General features: G+C 32.7%; 2 protein-coding genes and 1 long non-coding RNA gene across 3 annotated transcripts in view; all 3 read left to right on the forward strand.

Annotated features, from left to right (window-relative positions):
- Nucleotides 1–620: 620 nt before the first annotated feature.
- Nucleotides 621–8583, forward strand: LOC149906644 (protein snakeskin-like). Its single transcript, XM_090104804.1, has 4 exons — nucleotides 621–780; nucleotides 6084–6204; nucleotides 6968–7067; nucleotides 7561–8583. Exons 1-4 carry the CDS (start codon nucleotides 739–741, stop codon nucleotides 7676–7678), a joined length of 381 nt encoding a protein of 126 aa, XP_089960930.1. The 5' UTR covers nucleotides 621–738; the 3' UTR covers nucleotides 7679–8583.
- Nucleotides 8584–17328: 8745 nt separating this feature from the next.
- LOC149906645 (uncharacterized) overlaps nucleotides 17329–20041 on the forward strand; it is a 118136-nt gene continuing 115423 nt past the window's right edge. The window contains exon 1 of the long non-coding RNA XR_016457000.1: nucleotides 17329–17631. This is a non-coding gene — a long non-coding RNA (uncharacterized LOC149906645). The remainder of the gene's footprint in view (nucleotides 17632–20041) is intronic.
- Nucleotides 18184–19908, forward strand: LOC149906646 (uncharacterized). Its single transcript, XM_090104386.1, has one exon. The coding sequence runs from the start codon at nucleotides 18184–18186 to the stop codon at nucleotides 19906–19908; it is 1725 nt and encodes a 574-aa protein (XP_089960512.1).

Consider the following 20041-nt stretch of genomic DNA (forward strand, 5'->3'; position numbering starts at 1 on the left):
ATAAATTTTGCCGTAATAATTTTGTCATTAAAACATAAAAGAAATAACTTGCTTCCCTGTGGAATGTAATCCCTTGTGTTTTGTTATTTAAAATTGTACTGTTGCGACACCATTTAACCACGCAAGATGGCATTTTAAATATTTTTTGTGAAACAGTGACGCAGTTAATCAGTCGGTAGTTCACGACGTAATGGCGGCCGACTAGCTTACTATGGTGAGAGTGTGTGCGTGTTTATTGTCTTTACACGATCGCTAGCTTACTATGGTGGCTTCACGTTGTTTGTTCGTAATACGGCGTTCGTATTTTTTTATACGTCCATGGTTTAAGACTAGAAAAATAATGTCTGATGAACAGAATTAAACTTATGTTTCAGAGCAAGCTTAAAAGCTTTTCTATCTAAATCACTAGATTTAGAAAGTGATACTAATATAATTATTTTTATTAACATTTTACTTTTGCACAAATAATTAAACAGTATTTAAAATGTTTGTTTGATATTTATTTCAATCGTAACAATTCAAATAAGTTGTGAATCACCGTCCTTGTACAATGACATTAAAACCTATAATATTTTTTATCTCTCATTATTCGAACTCTTGGTCACCGCGCTATGATCTCATACCGGTTTTCGTCATTCAGCCACCAGTGGCGTCGCGGACTCCTCGTAAATCCGAAAGTGAAACAGTTGTATTTTTACTCGCGCGTAGTATAAACAAAGTTCTGTTTCTCCTGTGAAAATGGCCATTAGCAGATTATCAATTATCAAATTCTTGGAGTTGGTACGTAAATATTGTATTTTTATACACTCTCTAGTCCTGGTATTTATGCTAATGCGTGCAGATACGCTATGGGCGGCCCTGTTGCAATATATAAAACCTCAACTGCGTAGGTATGTTTGCAATTGTAAATTGGTTTTGCGCATCAATGTAAACATCAACGATTGATTTTCTTGTAGTATTCAGTTTTTATTGCACTGAAACACTTGCTTTGATAATGTGGATTTGTTTTGGCTTAGTTCAATTTCATTATCATGTAAGGTTAAGTGAGTCTCATTGTATTAAGGGGTCGGTGTACTTTCATGTTAATAAGTATCTTATCTCTATTTAAAAAGCAAGATTTAATAATCGAAATTTTTACATATTAGTTCTATATGTTTTTTCTACATAGGTAGGTACCTACCTATTTATTTAGAATATAAGATTCACAGAGTACTTTTTTATATAGGTATTATGATTAAATTTATTATATTGTTACCTTACACAATGTTTGCATGTTTGTAATCGTGATAACAATCTACAGAATAAAAGGTCCTTGACTTACACTCATTAAAAAAATAACTAAGTAAAATAAGTTTTTAGTTTTAGGTAGGTAGGTGCAAGGTAATAAGTATTTTTTGAAATAAATAAAACTTCTCTTGGAAATTATAACCCTAGCCCGGGAAAATCAAATAAACGTACATAAATGAATGAAATGACGTCATGAATCGGCGTAAACAATATGGCGTCGATTCACTTCGGGAGTCGGGACACATTTTTGTTTATAGTGGATAATGGATATCAAATAGGTACCTAGGACCTAGGTCCTTTCCTATTTAAATTTAAAATAAGTTCTTGCCCCGGCTCCGCCCGGGTTACTTTGTATCCTACTATAAGTAAAATTTACTTATGTACCTACCTAGATACCTATATGTACTAATGTCATTGTTTTTTTTTGTATACCTACCTTATGTTTTCTAAGAAGTTATCCCGTAGTGTGAGATAACGTAGGCACCTACCTATCACATTCGCATTTCTTTGAATTAGGTAGTTCGAGTTAATTAGTTAAAGAAATGTAACTTCTTCACTACATACCTACCTAGTATAAAACAAAGTCGCTTTCTCTGTCCCTATTTCCCTATGTCCCTTTGTATGCTTAAATCTTTGAAACTACGCAACGGATTTTAATGCGGTTTTTTAATAGATAGAGTGATTCAAGAGGAAGGTTTATATGTATAATAACATCCATTAAATAGTGGAGAAGTACTGTCATGACATGTGATGTCGTAAATAATTACATTTTTTCCGCTTACATTGCAAACGCAGGCTGAACCCTACGAGTTTTATCAAAATAATGTACTAAGTATTGTACACATTGAAAAGGTCTACAGAAAAGTCCGTGATGGTGATGGTATATGTCTATCTTTTATGGATAACCCACAATAACTTTTTTTTATTTACTTTTTACGACTAATAATGGTTAATTTTCAAAGCGATTTTAACCAATACAGCATTAATCCTTAACCAAATAAATATAGATCTATATGGCCCTTTACACCGTATGATTTTCGAAGATATTACAGATTTAAAAATTGCGGGACCCGTGCGAAGCCGGGGCGGGTCGCTAGTAGGTATTCTTTATAGAAAAAAATTGAGTAGGTACCTACATACCTAGTAGTTAGTACGTATGTAGGTACATAAACAAATTGTACATAAAACACATTGCTGGCACAAAAATTTCCATTTAATATATAATTTCATGTCATTCAATAATAATGCTGTAGCTAATAGATATATATCTAATATAATATAAATAGATAAAACGTTAATTTGATTTGTCAATGCAATGGATATCGTGCTTAGGGTTCGGCGTCGATAACGCTATCTCTTGCAGGTGACGTCAGTTGCGCCTAGAGTCACTAGACAACGCCCTACAGTCTACTGTCGCTGTACTTGTTTATTTATTACAGTAAATAAATAAACAAATACGGTAAATGTATAAACTCTTGGTACCCGCATAAGAGCCCATTGCCGAATTCAGGCTTATGTCTGTTGCAAATTAAATCACTATCCGGTCAGCCCTGTTTATGTGAAAGTAACGAACACCCATCCAGTCTCACAAACTTTCGTTTTAAGTACTTAGAAAGAACACGTTTCTAGTGTTATTAGTATGAATTTAGAGGCAATTAATCTTACTAAATTACCTTCCTACTCAGTTATTCGTACGTGCTAAGTCTATTTCTCTACATTTAATGCCAAATTTTGTATACAGAGGTTCTTACGCATAATATATTTTATTGTTAACAATACACAGTTTGAGGTCAACCTTGAGTTTACATTAGCATTTGATGATTGCAAATTGTAATCATGATCTTAAAATACAGCATGATCACAATGCTTTATTGACTCTTCCGTGCATTCACACGAATTAGTGTCCGACCGAAACTGGTTTCCAGGCCGAAACCGAAACCGAAACCGAATGTTCGGCCGTGGCTTCAGTTTCGGCCGAAACCGAAACCGAAACCGAAACTCACGTGGTCAAGTATGAAATTTCTAAAAATACTGAACTTTGGTGCATTTTACCTATTATTTTGCCTTAATTAGGGCATGAAATGAAAACATAGTATATTAAATTTGTTGTAATCATTTATTTAATATAAAATAAAAAAATAATATTTTTCAAATATTAATAATAACAATTTTAATTGTTATTATTTTTTCAAATTAAGTTCTCAGTAAAATCAGTCATCTAAATCAAATCAGTAATTGTTACTGTTACTTTAAATACTTAAGTTTTGGTATTTTGAGATCTTTCTCTTTATTAAAATTGGTATTTGTACCTACTTAGAAGACTTTAGAAGAATAATCAGTCTCTTTTAGGTACCTCTTATATAAAAATAATAATTATTAATTACTATTACACCCAGTTCCAATCTCAACATAGATAATCAAAAATTGTTTCCACCAGCGTGGGTCAACCAACGTTTTGACAGCGTCCGTCAAAGCGTTCCCGAGGAAAACGAAGTTAGGCGAGCGTGAACGTGTGTGAAGTACGAATGAATTCTTCGCTAATATTGACTATTCTTTATATGTAGTGAGCTGTGAGATGTACCTGCTTGTACTCTTAGTAGTTTTACATTAGATTTAGAACTATTTCATTTTTTTTTTCATGGATGTTTTTCAGCCCTGTCCCAATCATATCTCATTTGTCATTTCTTCGCAGGAAAAAAGTTGACATAATTATAAAGTTGGTTCAATAGCCAAACTCTCTTGCAAACTAACGGTTTCCAGACGAACAATAAATGGTCCTTGTTGGATCCCAATTCCCAGGTAGAAATAAAATAAGTTATGGGTCTCATCAATCTTGACAATCAAACTTGAGATGATAAATGCTTTTATTATTAAATATTGTTATTTCGGAAGAAACCCTCTTTATAATCTTTTCCCTCTTTATATCTGTAATGAAGAATTAATTGATCTCATAAAACATTTAAATAAATCTAGAAAGTACGAACTACGACGCTACTGTATATCATCCTGTTAAATAATGTCCGGTCGGTCGTAGGTTGAGAGCAAACTCGTATAAATAGCTGATGATGTTTGTTTTGTAGGGAAAAAAAACAGAAATAGGTAACATAAATTAAGAATTAAATTAGATTATTTTTATTACAAACTGTTCTTATTTTTTTAGTAATTTACCTAATATTGAGTTTAATTAGTTTGATTTAGATTTAAGATAACATGTTGGAATTTTTACTTGATTTGATTTTATCACAATTTACGAATTATATGAAAGGTAGGTATATCTATTAGTTATCTGAAATAGTTTATGATATCGCGTGATCTTCTTGATTAATGTTACTAATAGTACGTAGTATATTATTATTAGTCTGTGCTAATAGCTAGTTTCTTAAATCTCATAATTATTTTATTTGAAGTCGCAAATAAAGTCACTGAAAAACTTAGAAACAAGTAAATGAACAAGAATGCTATAAACTGCGTCAAGATCTAAGTAAGTGTATATTTTTTTTCCAGTGTTGCATGTAGGTACATACACTGATCATTTAGGTACATTTGCTATACCTATAGATGAATACTCCAGTTTACCTAGCATGTTATACACGTAAACAGTAAACACGAGGTCTTTCGCGATAACCTCGTAATGCGACCTGCATTCAGATTAATGTTATAAATATGACATCACCATTCCTTACATGTCGGACCTTCAAGCCAGTTTGTACGCACAGATCATATCTTTTAAATTACATCATTCATTGAGGTTATGAGTAATATTTTACAACAAATATTAGCGAGTCTCAGTCACAGTCTCAGTGATGTAAGAGACCATTTAACAATACAAACAGGAAATGTGGGAAATAAAATGAAATAGCATAAAAAATATTCCAATAATTAATAGCTTGTTTATCATCGTATTTTACCGGTTTGCGGGCAAAATAACACAGATATGAGATAACAACTAACAAGCATACACATTGCCGACATACAATAGCAAATAATTATTTAAGATATTTTATCATTCTGTATAGACTCCCTACTTGAAACGATTGCCACAAATCAGTCATGTAGAGACTGAAAAATTTAGTATGTATTGCCTATTTTGGTAGATATACTAAAGTTCATTGTACAGACTTCCGGCTGATGTTAAATTTAAATATACATCGTATATCAATTCAATATCTACATATATAGGTGTAAACTATATCGGGTAAACGGATATAGGGTGATTAGCATACTTATTACATAACGTTTACAGTCCATGATAAAAATGCGAATCAACAACTGCGTTCTACATGTGTAATTATCTTAGATCATTAAGTAATGATCTAAGATAATTATATTGGTACATATTTATATTTTTTTATGATATTTCTTATACCTACCTACATACAGTGTTATTCTTTGTAATTATTTTAAATTCATATATTATGTGAATAAAATGCTTGTCGTACTACCTATATATTTATCAAAAATGAATGTGGACCCACAGATTACGAAATAGTCACTACTTTCATGGAACCCACAGTCTTTGTTGTAATGTTAATTACCTAATGTTAATGTTAATTATAACCATTAGGTAACCGAATAAGCATGTACATTGTACAAGTATACATCCACGACAATAAACACTATTGTTTAATGTTTATGCACCTTACAATTTTTAAATTAACTCTTTGCGTGCATCGCATGTTAACGTGAGGATAAATAGACTACATTTATATTAATTACTTTATAATTATAGAACTTCAAAGAGCTATTTATCTTTATTTATTAACAGGTATGTACTTTATTTTTTTCATTAATTTCAGGCGTTGACGTGCGCTTGCGTCGCGCTTCACTACCACAGCTACAATGCCGACGCTGACATCGGCATGCTTGTGACGGGAACCTTCATTGGATACCTCATTATCTTCGCTGGAGCTGCAGCAGGTATATAATATTTATATATGAAATAACAAGCTGTGCTCATGTGTTATTCTGATGTATAACCTACCTATATTACTGTTAAGTTTCAATCAAATCCCACCATTAGTTACAAACACACAAATCTAGCTATGTTGCGCCCGCACCCGCGAACGAACTCGCAGGTAAATGCAAGTAGGTATTTCTGTATCTTATGCGTTATTCTAGAATCTAGTAGGTACATAATCTAAATCCTTGCTAAGCATAGTCATAATCCGTTCAGTTTCCGCGTAAAAGTGTAACATACATACATCCATCCTTCCTCAAACTTTCACGTTTTTATTAATAGAAAGAAAGCAATATAAGTATGTATTGTTATTTGTTGATTTCAATAGTGTAGCTGTTCAGTTTACCAATTAGTCTTAATGGAATACGAAAACAGGATAAGTGGTAAACTTTCTTAAACAATATTGTATGCTACGAATAATAATGAATCTATTTTTACTCTTCGATAGTCTGTACTGTATAAGTGCAGTAAGTGTTACATTAGATAAAAACCTAATAGACTTATGCTTTTTTCTTCTTCCTTCAGTATTTATCCGTTGTTAAAACCGCATTCTATGGGCATCTAGGTATATATTCCAGATAATGCAATAAGTGCATCTTAGACCACATCTCAGCTTAGCATCAGACAAGTTTGTGGTCAAGCGTTTCCAATAAAAAAAAGTAAAAAAATCATGCAATAACTATTTGATACAACTCAATTACAACTTGTTATTATATATTTCAGGGTATATAATGCAGACTCCATCACACAAGCGTATTGATATCTTCTACTCTCTGGTCGGTGTTGGCTTGTTCGTCGCCAGTGGAGCTGTAATTATTGACAGGTATGTAAAATACAAGTTTTACTGATAAATAAAAATAAAATAATATTTATTCGCTAAAAGCATGGTGCAAAGAGATGTAATATTTCGCTTAGTATAAAGCATGCAAATATCATCTGTTTGTTTATTACAAACATGCCAGTCAGCCTATTTAAACTATTCTGCAAGGCCTTGCATTACTACGAGTTGGTACATCATCGTACACGTATTGAATGTATAATGATTATGTTACAAAAGAAAAATTAAATCGCACAACGTGTGTACAGTTATATAAATAATAAGTATGTTCAATGTATTGTGTACAATTAGTGGGCGACCTTATTCACATTTAATCCATGCACAGTTTCAAACTTCAAGGAGGAATAAATAGGATACACGTTAAGATATCTAAATTTAGACTCGCATATTTTGAAGCACTTGGGTATAGTGTATTTCTGCTGCTAAAACAAACGAAACAAAAATTTCCCTTTTCATCTAAAATTGTTTCTCTAAACAGATACCAGCATTATGGAAGAAGTGAAATCAAGGACAAGAATCTCGCCAAAGCTTCTCTAGCTATCATCAACGGTGCGCTGTTGTTGGTAGACGCCGTGTTGACTCAACGCGGCGGCTAGATGGCGCTTTTATAAATTGTTCAACATGGCGAATGATTTGTATTTTTTTTATTATTTTTCACAAACGTTATAGCTTAGGTCGGATCAACGTAAAATATTTAAAGGCTATGATGTCAGTAAAATTGAAAAATTCCGTCTTTGTTGATATTGTTACTGCCCGATATTTTAAGATATTATTGTTTATTTTTGTCCTATTTATATGCTCGAATTTTTATTGTTATGGACCTGACCTGTGCGCTTTTACCACTCCACATTAATAAAAACGCATGTTAATAAAACACAGATCAAGAGCGTCCACAATGTTTAGGTATACGTCTAGGTCATTGAAGAGCTGTTTAATTTATTGTGAATGTATAAGTTAACAAGTTTCCCGCAGAAATATTTTTCAAGTTCTTTATTTCCTGTTACGTTGATGATACTTTTAAGATTTCACAGTTGGTGTAATTCTGTAATTTTTATAATAATCTATTTTTGAAGTTTATTTTAGATGCATTTATATACGTTTTTTATGATGTTCGGGTTAATGGACCTCTTTTATCTCTTTTCTACCTCGAAATATTTAGTTTTTATGACTAAAATCGTTAACCTACAAAAATATTATCGTTAAAGTAATCAAGTATAACACATTGAGAAACAAAAATATGTAATCTATATTGCGACTTTGTATATTAAAAAGTGTCTTAATAACAGCTATGAGGCAGTGACAACAGGTGTTGTTAAATATTTGTTCGAGTAATTGCTTTAATTAATTAATAATAATATTAAATATATCTCTTATTATTTAGAAGTTATTAATTTTATTACACTGTTGTTATGTAACTAGATTTACACCATAATACCCTAGCTTGTTGTCATTGCACTATATTTGATATTTTGTATTTCTGTATAAATAAAAATATTAATAATAATAATAACTTGTTTTTATTTTTCCAACAATATCACATAATTTTCTGTGTCCAAAAAAGAGCAAATTCAGGTACATTTGAAACATAATTCTAGGTATATTTATCTAACTTGCCAACCTTTACTGACGACTAATAACTGACGACGGTTGCATTTATTCATCCATAATACCTATCTGAGAGTAGCTTTATCTATACATATAATAAAATCGTAGGAAAGTCAAAACTGTACATTGAATATTTTTTTAAAAGAATACTTGATCCATGATCTATAATCGATATAGAAGCCAAAAATATAGTTTTTAGAATTTTTGTCTGTTTGTCGGTTTGTCTGTTTGTCTGTTTGTCTGTATGTATTTCCGGGCTAATCTCAGAAAGTACTGCATAGATTTACTTCAAATTTTGCATGAATATTCCTAAGAGGTCGGGTGAGGATAGTTTAAACATATTATCATGATATCACCTTCGCGGGAGGAGCTGTGAACCTTTATTTTTCTTACATATTCCGTGTACTACGACAGCGTGCAATCTAAAGACTCATGTTTAAATGTTGGTTTCGAGTAAGCCATGCTATTATCTAGCTTTTTACAAAATAAAAACTATGTCATTTACGTAATTTGGGCAGAGAAACAGTTTAATGAATTTAGTAGTATAAAGACAAATTTGAAACAGCGCCATCTAATGAGATTTCGTAAAAATCAAATCAATTTACATGTTATCACTACTGAACAACTGTTGAAAATTAATAATTTAAATATTATAATCATGTTATTTATTTAACTCTTTAACCCATATCTTCCCTTCCCTATAAGGTGCGCTTATATTTCGTGTGAATATACTACATTTTTAAAAGTGAGGGTAGATGTTTATTATTTTAAGCCAAACTAGACACCATTACAATTAATCTAATATTGATTGTGTTCATTGGTTACATTTTTAATCTTCGTGTTTTATAAATTTATAAAGAATAGAAAAAATTCGATCACGAGGCGGGACTCGAACCCACATAATTTCGTGATCGAATGTTTCTATTCTTTATAAATTTATATTTATAAAGCATTTGAATAAATAAATAAATAAATAAATAAAATTAAAATAAATGTCATAAAACCAAAAATATCAAATTCAATCTTCGTGTTTTGTGAATTTTCACCATGCGTTCCCACAAAAGGTAAGTTGTTACTTTTATAGGTATTTTTTTTTATAATGATAGCAATTCATGTTTTTTATTGGTTTTATAATGGTTTTATATTACACTTTTAGAATGAAATAATAAAATGATGAATTCTTTTTGACTTTTACAAGATTTTGAGGTGCGTTGGGAACAGTAGTTTGTTGATAAAATTTTATTTGTAAGTAGCTTTTTTTATTGATTTACAATTATTAACGTTTGATTTTTTATTTACAGATTCAATGTTCATAAAATTATATCGCCTTTGGAAGACTATTTCTGCTGACAATTTTACAACACCACTTGAAAATTGATGATTTGATGGTAAAGATAGTGGCAGCAAGGATTAAGTGGAAATTAGTAATCATCCGCTTCGTCAATTTTTGACTGAAGTTAATGTCCAACGTATGGTTCAATCATTGGAAGTATCTCGGGTAATTTTGGAGGATATTTTTCAGGAAGGAGAGGAGGGGCAGCCAACTATCAAACTACTACGTTTTAGTACCGAAAAAAATGTTATTGCCAAATGAAACATAAATTTTGCACTCACAACTGTACAAGTTATGATTTTTATTCTGACTTTGCTGTTATCTGATTATAATATTTATCGTTATGGCTATCGAGGTACCGACCGTACTGGGATGAGAGTACATGATATTATACCTACTCATCATCCAGGATTGCTTAGAGCATTTTCACACTGAAAAAGATGTTTTCTTTGAATCGTAGTTGCTTCATTTATTTATTTTTAATCATTTTACATAATATGTTTTATATTTGCCCATTTTCATTATATTTTATAAATAAAATGGAACCAACATAACTTTGTTGTGTAGGTATCATTTCTCTATTAATAATCCGTAGGCATATTTTCCGAGCACCCCATTTAAGGTGCGGTCCTGAAATTATAAAAAGTTAATGTATACTTTTGCCTAATACATATAAGCTCAAGATCATTTTTAGATGAAAATAACAAAAAGAACTTATTTATTAAAATTTAGTAGATAAAAGAAATTATGTTACGATTTTATAAGAAAACACAGTATATTTATTAGGCGGCGGTGATCTCTTCCAGGCAAAAGATATTCATCAGCTCAATAAAATTGAATAGTTGTTGTTAGTTATTCTTTAAATTCACTGATTGTAATGAGCATTTCCGCATGCAAGTTGTATCGTAGTTTAGATATATCATAGTTTTGACACATTACAGTTCCAACAAAACCCTCAAATTTTTGAGCAGAGTTGAGCAAGATAATTTAAAAAATGTGCTGTGTTAAGTATTATAGAAAAGGTTAGTTCGTTGATAATTATCATTTCTTCATCATTTACTTGGGTGTTGTTAAATGTTAGTAAAAATAAACTTTGACTGTTAATACTTTTGTTCAGTATTTACCTGTATGATTATTGCTTGGTAATTAATATGTATATTTTCATGTCGTATAGCTAATTATAAACATAAGTGTGATGTGAAACTAGCTGGATTTATTTTTACACACTCACAGCCATATATTTTATATTAAAATAGTGTAAATCATAATATTTTTTCACAATTAAAAATATTTCCTTTTTTCTGATGGTGTTGGCATCGAATTAAACCGCGCTGTCGTTTCGTTCACTAAAAGTGATGTTATGAGGACCGAATATGTAGCCGCCTCAACTTACGGAAACGAGAGTAACCTGCGTTGTCTGTTAGTTATTGTATAGTCGAATTTAACGTTACATGGAAATTGGAATCTAAATATATTATGTATACTTAGGTATATTAAATCTGTACATGAAATATATTTCCTAAATAACTATCACGGGGTGATTAGGGATCGACACTGATGCCAAAGAAGCAAACAGTAAAATTTTTGTCCGTATAACCGGTATAGAAACAAAAACTACTCGACGGATTTAAACGAAACTTGGTACAATTATTTTTCATATTCCTGAGCAGAGCAGTAACTCCATTTTTAAGCTTTCGTCGCGTGTGCAACCTTAATGGTTAAAGCTACACAGAAATCATGTATGAAAGAAATGTTCTCCTTATTATATAAAAAATATCTCCCGACATCATAAATGTCTATCTTTTATGGTTGACTCACAATAACACGTGTAACTTCCGATAGCTTAGGAGTTCGAAGCTTTCTGATTATATTTGTCTATAACACTCTCAGTCCGTTTTAACTCAATTTTTATTTTCATGCATCAGTGCCACCTAAAAAATCTTTATCTCGAAATTCGAGCAAAGCTAAGAAAATGAGAAATAAGAGTTCTCAAGAATCGTTAGAGGTATACTCTAGGCCGAAAACAACACGTGTTATGCCGAGAACCTGAAACCGCTTCACAACGAGAATTGCGGCTCACAGCTGACCGCGAACGGCATGTACTATCCCGTGAGACCGAAACCTTCACTGAGAGGGTATAACGTCTCACAGCTGATCACGGCCGTGTCACATTTTATCTCGAGAATCTGAAACTTTTACTCAATATGAAGACCGTTTGACAAATGATAGGGTGCACCATAATATTATTCGATCTCTTGAAGATGAACATGAGCATAAGCAATGACTAGAGTAGGGACGCGAATATTACAATTAATTGAGACAAAAACGATTATTAAGTTTGTTTAATGAAAGATTAAGAATTGAAACTATTCGGTCTCTGGAAACGGACGAATAGCGAGAGGCCCCTCTTACTGCAGACAGATTTCGCATAGTCTTAATGACTTAGAGGTAAACATAGAAGATCAATCTACGAATTCGGTGGTGGGGTCCGACAAATATAAAAGTGGGTTTTCTTATAACCTCACAATTGATTACAGATCATCTTCTGTATAGGCGATATTAACGTAGTATGTTATTTTTGTAATGCTTTAAAGTGGAGTAAGGAGTCGGCTTTCGTTTGAAGATACACCGGAACCTTTGAAATCACTACTTTTAGAGGAACATGACGTGCAATCTAAACAGTTCTTAGACAATATTCGCTCTTATAGTAGTGCGTTTCAAATGATCCTTTGGTGCTCAACAATTATCAGAAGGTCCTTTCATGCTTACTTTTAAGATACAAGGTCAAGTTTACCATTTGATAGGATCCCTTTTGCCTGAAGGCCAACCTAAGTTTCTTTAAATATATTTTGTATTCGACTACAACGAATAGTCGAATACAAGAATTATCAATATTTCTCGAATTTAAAACTGAACTCATTTCACAATTTTAGAACATGTTTCATCAGGTTAATTCGTATGTATGCAGTTTTAAATCGACATTAGAAGCTTTTCCTCAAGATGGTGATATTAATATAAGATTGTTATAAATGCCGATAGACGGACATCTATCGGCACTCAGGAACTCCCTGGGCGTGTATAACGCCCAGGCCACAGTATTACAATTTTTCCTACAGCAGGGCGACGAATGTATTTTCGCATAGCAAAGGAGGGGAACTCGCGGCGGGTCAAGTGACGCGGGCCACGTACCATTAACATGCTTAGTTTGTGGTACCGAGCGCGAAAGAAAGTCATCGTGTTTTTGTTTTGTTACTATGTAAACTAACGTAATTTAATACTTAGGTACATATTCTATAACGGTGCTCTCAAACTGTTAATCTACATTTAATTTAGATTATTATTTGAAATACTAAGTAATGTAGAATTTTAATCACATTCCTTCATGTTTTCCTCAGATTTTCAATTTTCTCCGATTTTAAGATTTTCAGAGTGTTCAATTTTAATGTAGTTAAATTTTATAAGAGACAATTAAGAACATTCAAAAATAAAGTGTCACGTATTTTTTTTAAACGACGAATGACCTAAAACGACGTAATCGCGGACGAAGTCGCGGGCAACAGCTAGTTAAATATGTTATTAGAGGACACCCACCTATCGTTTATACAAGTTTATGCACCAACAGAAAATGCAAATGAAGAAGATATTAACAAATTTTACGAAACCGTGGCTAAAGCATTAGAGCTGGCTCATAAAGACTTTATACTGATGGGCGACTTAAATGCGAAAATAGGAATACCTAAAAAAGAAGAATACTTAATAATGAAACAAAATGGATATGGTGAAAGGAACGAAAGAGGACAGAGATTGGTAGACTTCGCTTTAGAAAACAAACTATCGATTTTAAATACATTCTTCAAGAAAAAACCTAAAAACAAATGGACATGGAGATCACCAAATGGGAAATATACTAACGAAATTGACTTTATACTATCTAACCGGACAAAGATATTCGAAAATGTTGAAGTAATGAACATAAACTACCCTTCTGACCACAGAGCAGTCAGAGCAACAATCACACTGGCAGCGTCTAAAAAGTCCAGAAGTAAATATAACACCGATCAAATAAAAAACTTAAACTGTGATGAAGAAATTGCAAAATTCCAAGACGCCATGAACAAAAATATATCCGAAGGTTTACCAGAAATATACGAGAAGACGTCGGTTCAACACTACTACGACAATATAATAAATTCAATAACTAAAAGTCTAAAATATGCAAGAATCGCTAACAAAGAAACGAATAAAATCTTATCAGATCGAACTTTGAAACTTATAAGAAGAAAACAAGAAATACAAAGGATCAAACCAAAAAGTCGAGCGATAAAAAACGAGCTTCGTGCTCTCTACAAACTTACAAGCAAATATATAAAGATAGACTACAATAAGCATAGACAAAACATCATAGAGAAACACATTAACACAACAGGAAGCACAAAAAAAGCATACAAAGAACTGCGAACGCACAAAACATGGATAGACGGAATAAAACGAAATGAGATAGTACTAAACAATCGGAGTGATATCATTAAAGTAGCAACAGACTTTTACAAAAATCTGTACAGCGTTCAACATCTACAAGATACAAATAACGCAATAGTTCTTCCTACAGGCAAAGAGAGTGGACGCGCAACCGCCCCCGAAATCGAAATCAACGAAGTCATAACGGCACTCAAAAACCTAAAAATTGAAAAAAGTCCCGGACCAGACAATATAACCAATGACACCTTAAGAATTGCATCAAAAGAACTCGCGAAACCACTAACAAACCTCTTTAACCTCGTTCTGAAAACAGGAGAAACACCTACCCAGTGGTCTGAATCTAATATAATCCTAATCTACAAAAAAGGCGACTCCAAAGATATCGCGAACTACAGGCCGATAAGTCTTCTTCCCTGCGTCTATAAATTATTCTCTTCAATAATAAATCACAGAATATGTAACACTCTTGATGCGAGACAACCGGTTGAGCAAGCCGGCTTTAGAAAGGGATTCTCGACTGTGGACCACATACACACACTGGAACTTCTCATTGAAAAATTTCATGAAATGAGATGCCCACTCTACTTGGCATTCATAGATTATAAAAAAGCTTTCGATACCTTGTCGCATGATAGTATATGGGAAACATTAAGAACACAGAACGTAGAAAAAGAATATATACAAGTACTCAAAAATATTTACAGTGATTGCAGAAGTAGAGTGAAACTCGAGAAAGTCGGGCCGTGGTTCCCTGTAAAAAGAGGTGTAAGACAAGGAGATCCGATATCCCCAAAGCTATTTATAGCTACACTAGAATCCGTAATAAGTCATTTGGACTGGAGTCAATACGGCATAAAGATAGGAACGAAGTGCCTAAACCACCTGCGATTCGCGGATGATCTAGTCCTTATATCTCAATCTGGGAAGGATCTCCAATCCATGATAGATTCCTTGAACATAGGTAGTAACAGGGTAGGCTTAGAAATGAATCTATGCAAAACCATGCTGATGACAAATAGTGTTAGAAGAACACTATCGGTCGGCAGCGAGCCTCTGGAATATACAGACCATTACCTTTATTTAGGTAAGCAAATCAGCTTTACTCGCGAAAGTAACGAACGTGAAGTCGAACGAAGGTCACAATTAACATGGAATAAATACTGGAGCTTAAGAGAAATATTCAAAGGCAACTTACCAATACACTTAAAAACAAGGCTCATGAACTCTTGCCTCTTGCCCTGCCTAACATACGCTTGCCAAACGTGGAAATTCAACAATAACGTTAGAAACAAAATAATAACATGCCAACGGGGAATGGAGCGTAGCATGTTGAACATCAGGAAAATCCAAAAAATACGTCACACACAGATCAGACAAATAACTAACGCCAAAGATGGGCTGGCACAAGCGCTGACTTTAAAATGGAAATGGGCCGGACATGTAGCACGCTTGCAAGACCAGAGATGGACCAAAAAAGTCACAGCTTGGAAAGGCCCACTTGGTAAGAGGAAAAGAGGAAGACCTTGCGCAAGATGGGAAGATGACTTAGTTAAAGTAGCCGGTGTGGATTGGTTGGAATTAGCCAAATCTAGAGAAGACTGGACAGCCTTGGAGGAGGCCTTCACCTGCAGAGGGGTTCTAGCAGATGAACAAACTTAGATTGTAGTTACTTTTATTCATATTTTGCTTTAAAATTACTTTCTATTTTTTAAGTTACATTTATTTTTGTTATGTTTATCACTGTCTAGAAATAAAAGGCTTTTTTATTTTTATTTTATTTTATAATACCTATCTATGAAGCTACAAACCATAAAAGGCGTAGATACGCTGAAAAAAAATTCTTATTATATTATATGAATTTAAGTTTTAATTTGCTTGAACCCAAAAATGTACATACCTATCACGTATTTTTAATAGTGTTCTGGACTCTGGTAAACGATGGCACAGAATAATAACTTGTAGCTAGCTTGGTTTGTTTTGTTTGGACGCGATTATGTCAGGAAGTACCTACTGGTCCCATTTGAAAATTTTTTTCGGTGTTAGATAGCCCATTTATCGAGAAAGGCTATATTATATAATTATGCTAAGGCTAACAGGAGCGGAGATACGCGGGTGAAACCGCGAAGCGCAGCTTGTCTTGTACCCATTTTACGCTTTGCAAACATTTCGATAAGATATGATCAGGTATTTTTTACGATATCCTTTATTTCACAACATTGTTGTTAATTGTTATATTATATCTGATATTCTGTACTAGATCGGGTTCTGTAGTAAAATTTTATTTCAAGACGAAATGCGGAAGACAACGTATCTAAAATTAAAATAAAATATTTTCTGAATATTTAAAGTTGTCCAGTTATGGTGAAAATGGTGAAAATAATATAATACCTAGATATTATATGCATAATGTTATCTTTTATAAATATTTTCAGTTAATTATACTCTTGTTAATAGATTAATAAATTTTTAGAAATCCGATTCTTATTTCTTAGTTTGTCATAACAATAAAATAATAAATATTGCTTAGATTAAGGATTGGTCTCCGCGCGCGCGCTACGACTAGATGCCGCCGGCGTACTTGAAAAATGCGGCAACTAATAGTACGCCGAATTCGGCGTACCCAAGCCAGTCGTGTCACAAGCATTGTGTGGAGAGGGCGAACCGATAGTTTATAAAGATTTTGAACAAAATCTGAAGTAAAATGCCTATTTGTGCCATAAAACTATTTAAAAATAATACAACAAAAAATAAGAAAGACACTGGGATCACGTACCATCACTAAGTATCGTATTATTCGAAATTTCTCCTTCACTTCGAAATTTTTTTCTACGAAAATACGACGCCATTCAGTGTTGCCGTACTGCATATCCAAAAAAATACACGTGGTTGAGGAAATCTTTTAGCAATAATTTGAACTTTTTTTTTCAATACTATTACTAATACATATATAACAGAGTATAATAACAATAATTTATTTCTGTTTAACCATGTTTAACTGACTCATTTATTATGTTATTTTTTTTATTTCCGCTTTTTTACTTTTTAACAACCTTTGTGACTATAGTATAGTAGCGTCGCAAGTGGATTTGAGTCATGCGACTCAAATCGTTCATGGATTCGATTCCCGGCCAGGTCAGGATGAAAAAAAATATTTTTCAAACTTCTTTCCAAGATGGCAGATTTCCCATTTATGAGGTAAAATTTATGTAGCTGGCAACCCAATTCTTAACACACACTAGCGTCTTTACAAATTGCTTAACACACACTACAGAAATGAGTTGCCGCACTCACATGGCTATTGTTTTTAGGTGGGGCGGTATCTAGTCGTAGCGCGCGCGCGGAGACCAATCCTTAATCTAAGAAATATTGTTTTTTTTAATTTGTGAAATTAAACATGAATTAATTTACGGAACCCAATGTATGCAAGCATAGACCACTTTTATAATATTTAAACAGTTCTGTTTAATGTCCACAATTATTACATTCGAGTAAACAAACATCGAATATCCAAATGTTGGTAGCAAGAATCGGCACTTCATAAATAAACATAGGATCGGGAAGTAGGTACCTACTTTGTCCATAATTATTATAAAAATCGATAGTGTAAAAAATAATTATCTGTATAATTAATTGTGAAGATCGCTGTAATAAATAATATTCATTATGTTTCTTTATGCAATATTAATGGTTATGTTAAATAATGCTATAATAATAGAAACTAAAACTATCAACGATGTTGCTGCAGAAATTGCAACTAAAGAATTCGCAAATAAATCTACAACCGTTATTTGGTGGAAAACTGATTCACAAAATATTGATACATTCAATAAGCTCTACGATGGTCTTGTAGTTACAACTTATTTAAAACATATTGATATCGGATACAATGATACACTGCTTAGTGATGCTACTTTGAACGATCAAGTTATTATATACGTAACAAACGAAAATGAATTCAGTGTAATCTTAACGGTTATAAATAAAATACGCGTAAAAACAATTCGTGTCATATTAGTTATTCTGGAAACAATTGAAGATAATATCAAAATGACAGAGTATACAAGAACTGCGTGGGACAATGATGTTGCAGATATCATAATTATCAGTGTAAATTTGAAAAATGAAATAGTTTTGAACACTTTCATACCTTATTCTGATGGACGTTGTGGAGACTATACACCCGTAGCATTAAGTGCAAACAAACCTAAGTTATTTAGCAATAAATTTCATAATTTTCATAAATGCCCTATAAGAATGAGAGCATTCGTTTTGCCGCCCTACGTAATGTACGAAAACCGAAGTGACCCAAATACTGTGAGAGGGTTTGACACTGATGTTATGAAGTTTATATTAGAAAAACTGAATGCAACTATTGTAGTTGTATCTGATGAGAACGTTAACAATACAATTTTTAATTTCGCAAATTTATCACTATCAGAAAATTTAGGAGACTTGACAAATAACCTTGCTGATGTTGCAGTACCGCCTTTCATCATTACTAATAAAAGGTACGCAGTTGCTCAGGCGTTTTATGCATGCTACAATATACCAGTTATTTGGTGTGCACCAAGACAACGAGAAATTTATGCTTGGGCTAAAGTAATTTTACCGTTTTTATCTCGTATATCGCCTCTTATAGTCCTATCATTTGTGGCGTTTTTGTCCAGTGTGAAATTAATACAAAGATTTGGAAGATTTAGAAAAGAAACAAAGGACTTGCTATTGGCCAGCTTTGCGTTATACATGGGTCAGGGAGTAATATTTGAGACACAATACTGGCTGAATAATGTAGTATTTATGATGTGGATATGGTATTGCACTATTATGCGTATTGTATATCAAGGAGATTTGATTGATGGTTTGCATAATGTTATTTTAGAACCACCCTTAAAGACTCTTAATGACGCCCTACAAGCACTTGATGAAGTTGTGGGCCTATTACCTGTCGTAGATTTATACAGGAACACGTCCATCGTCGAACGGTTTAAGCCAGTGCTGAATAAAGAAATACCTCTTTATGTTAAAAAGATTGCAAATGGAGAAAGAATTCTGCTAGCAGTAAATAAGATTTTAGTATCATACACTAAATATAAAGTACAAATATTAGAAGAAAATGTTAGCAGTTTTAAGGTTTACTTCTTTGTAAGACCACGATGGGGAGCTCTTGAAGAATTACATCATACCATGATTTGGATAACCGAAGTAGGTTTTCAATGGCAAATTTACCAAGTATATATAAACGAATGGTTGAGGGGCGGGGGTCGTGAATATTATACTGTAGAAAAAAGTACTGCATTGAATATGGCCATATTAATTTCTTGTTTCTATGGATTGATAGCTTTATATGTGGTTTGTATCCTCATATTTTGTTTAGAAATTTTATGGTTTAAGATATCAAAGAAACCGTAACCATAGAGTTTATAACCACTAACGTTTAAATTGAGAGGATGGAAATGAAAAATAAATACCTATATAAATATTAAATAGGTGGCATTTTGGAGGATAACAAATACGATTTGATATAAACTTAGATAAGTTTAGA

This window comes from Colias eurytheme, chromosome 8 (assembly GCF_061535395.1).
Source record: "Colias eurytheme isolate Ceu_HAF_F1 chromosome 8, ilColEury1 Martin Lab GWU primary, whole genome shotgun sequence".
NCBI lineage: Eukaryota > Metazoa > Arthropoda > Insecta > Lepidoptera > Pieridae > Colias > Colias eurytheme.

Bases quoted from the DNA above. Each gene is read 5' to 3' on its own strand.
- LOC149906644 (XM_090104804.1), top strand. From the start codon at position 739: ATGGCCATTAGCAGATTATCAATTATCAAATTCTTGGAGTTG. The intron at 6,205-6,967 runs GTATATAATATT...TATATATTTCAG, and splicing joins CTTCGCTGGAGCTGCAGCAG to GGTATATAATGCAGACTCCA. The intron at 7,068-7,560 runs GTATGTAAAATA...TTCTCTAAACAG, and splicing joins GGAGCTGTAATTATTGACAG to ATACCAGCATTATGGAAGAA.
- LOC149906646 (XM_090104386.1), top strand. From the start codon at position 18,184: ATGGTTATGTTAAATAATGCTATAATAATAGAAACTAAAACTATCAAC.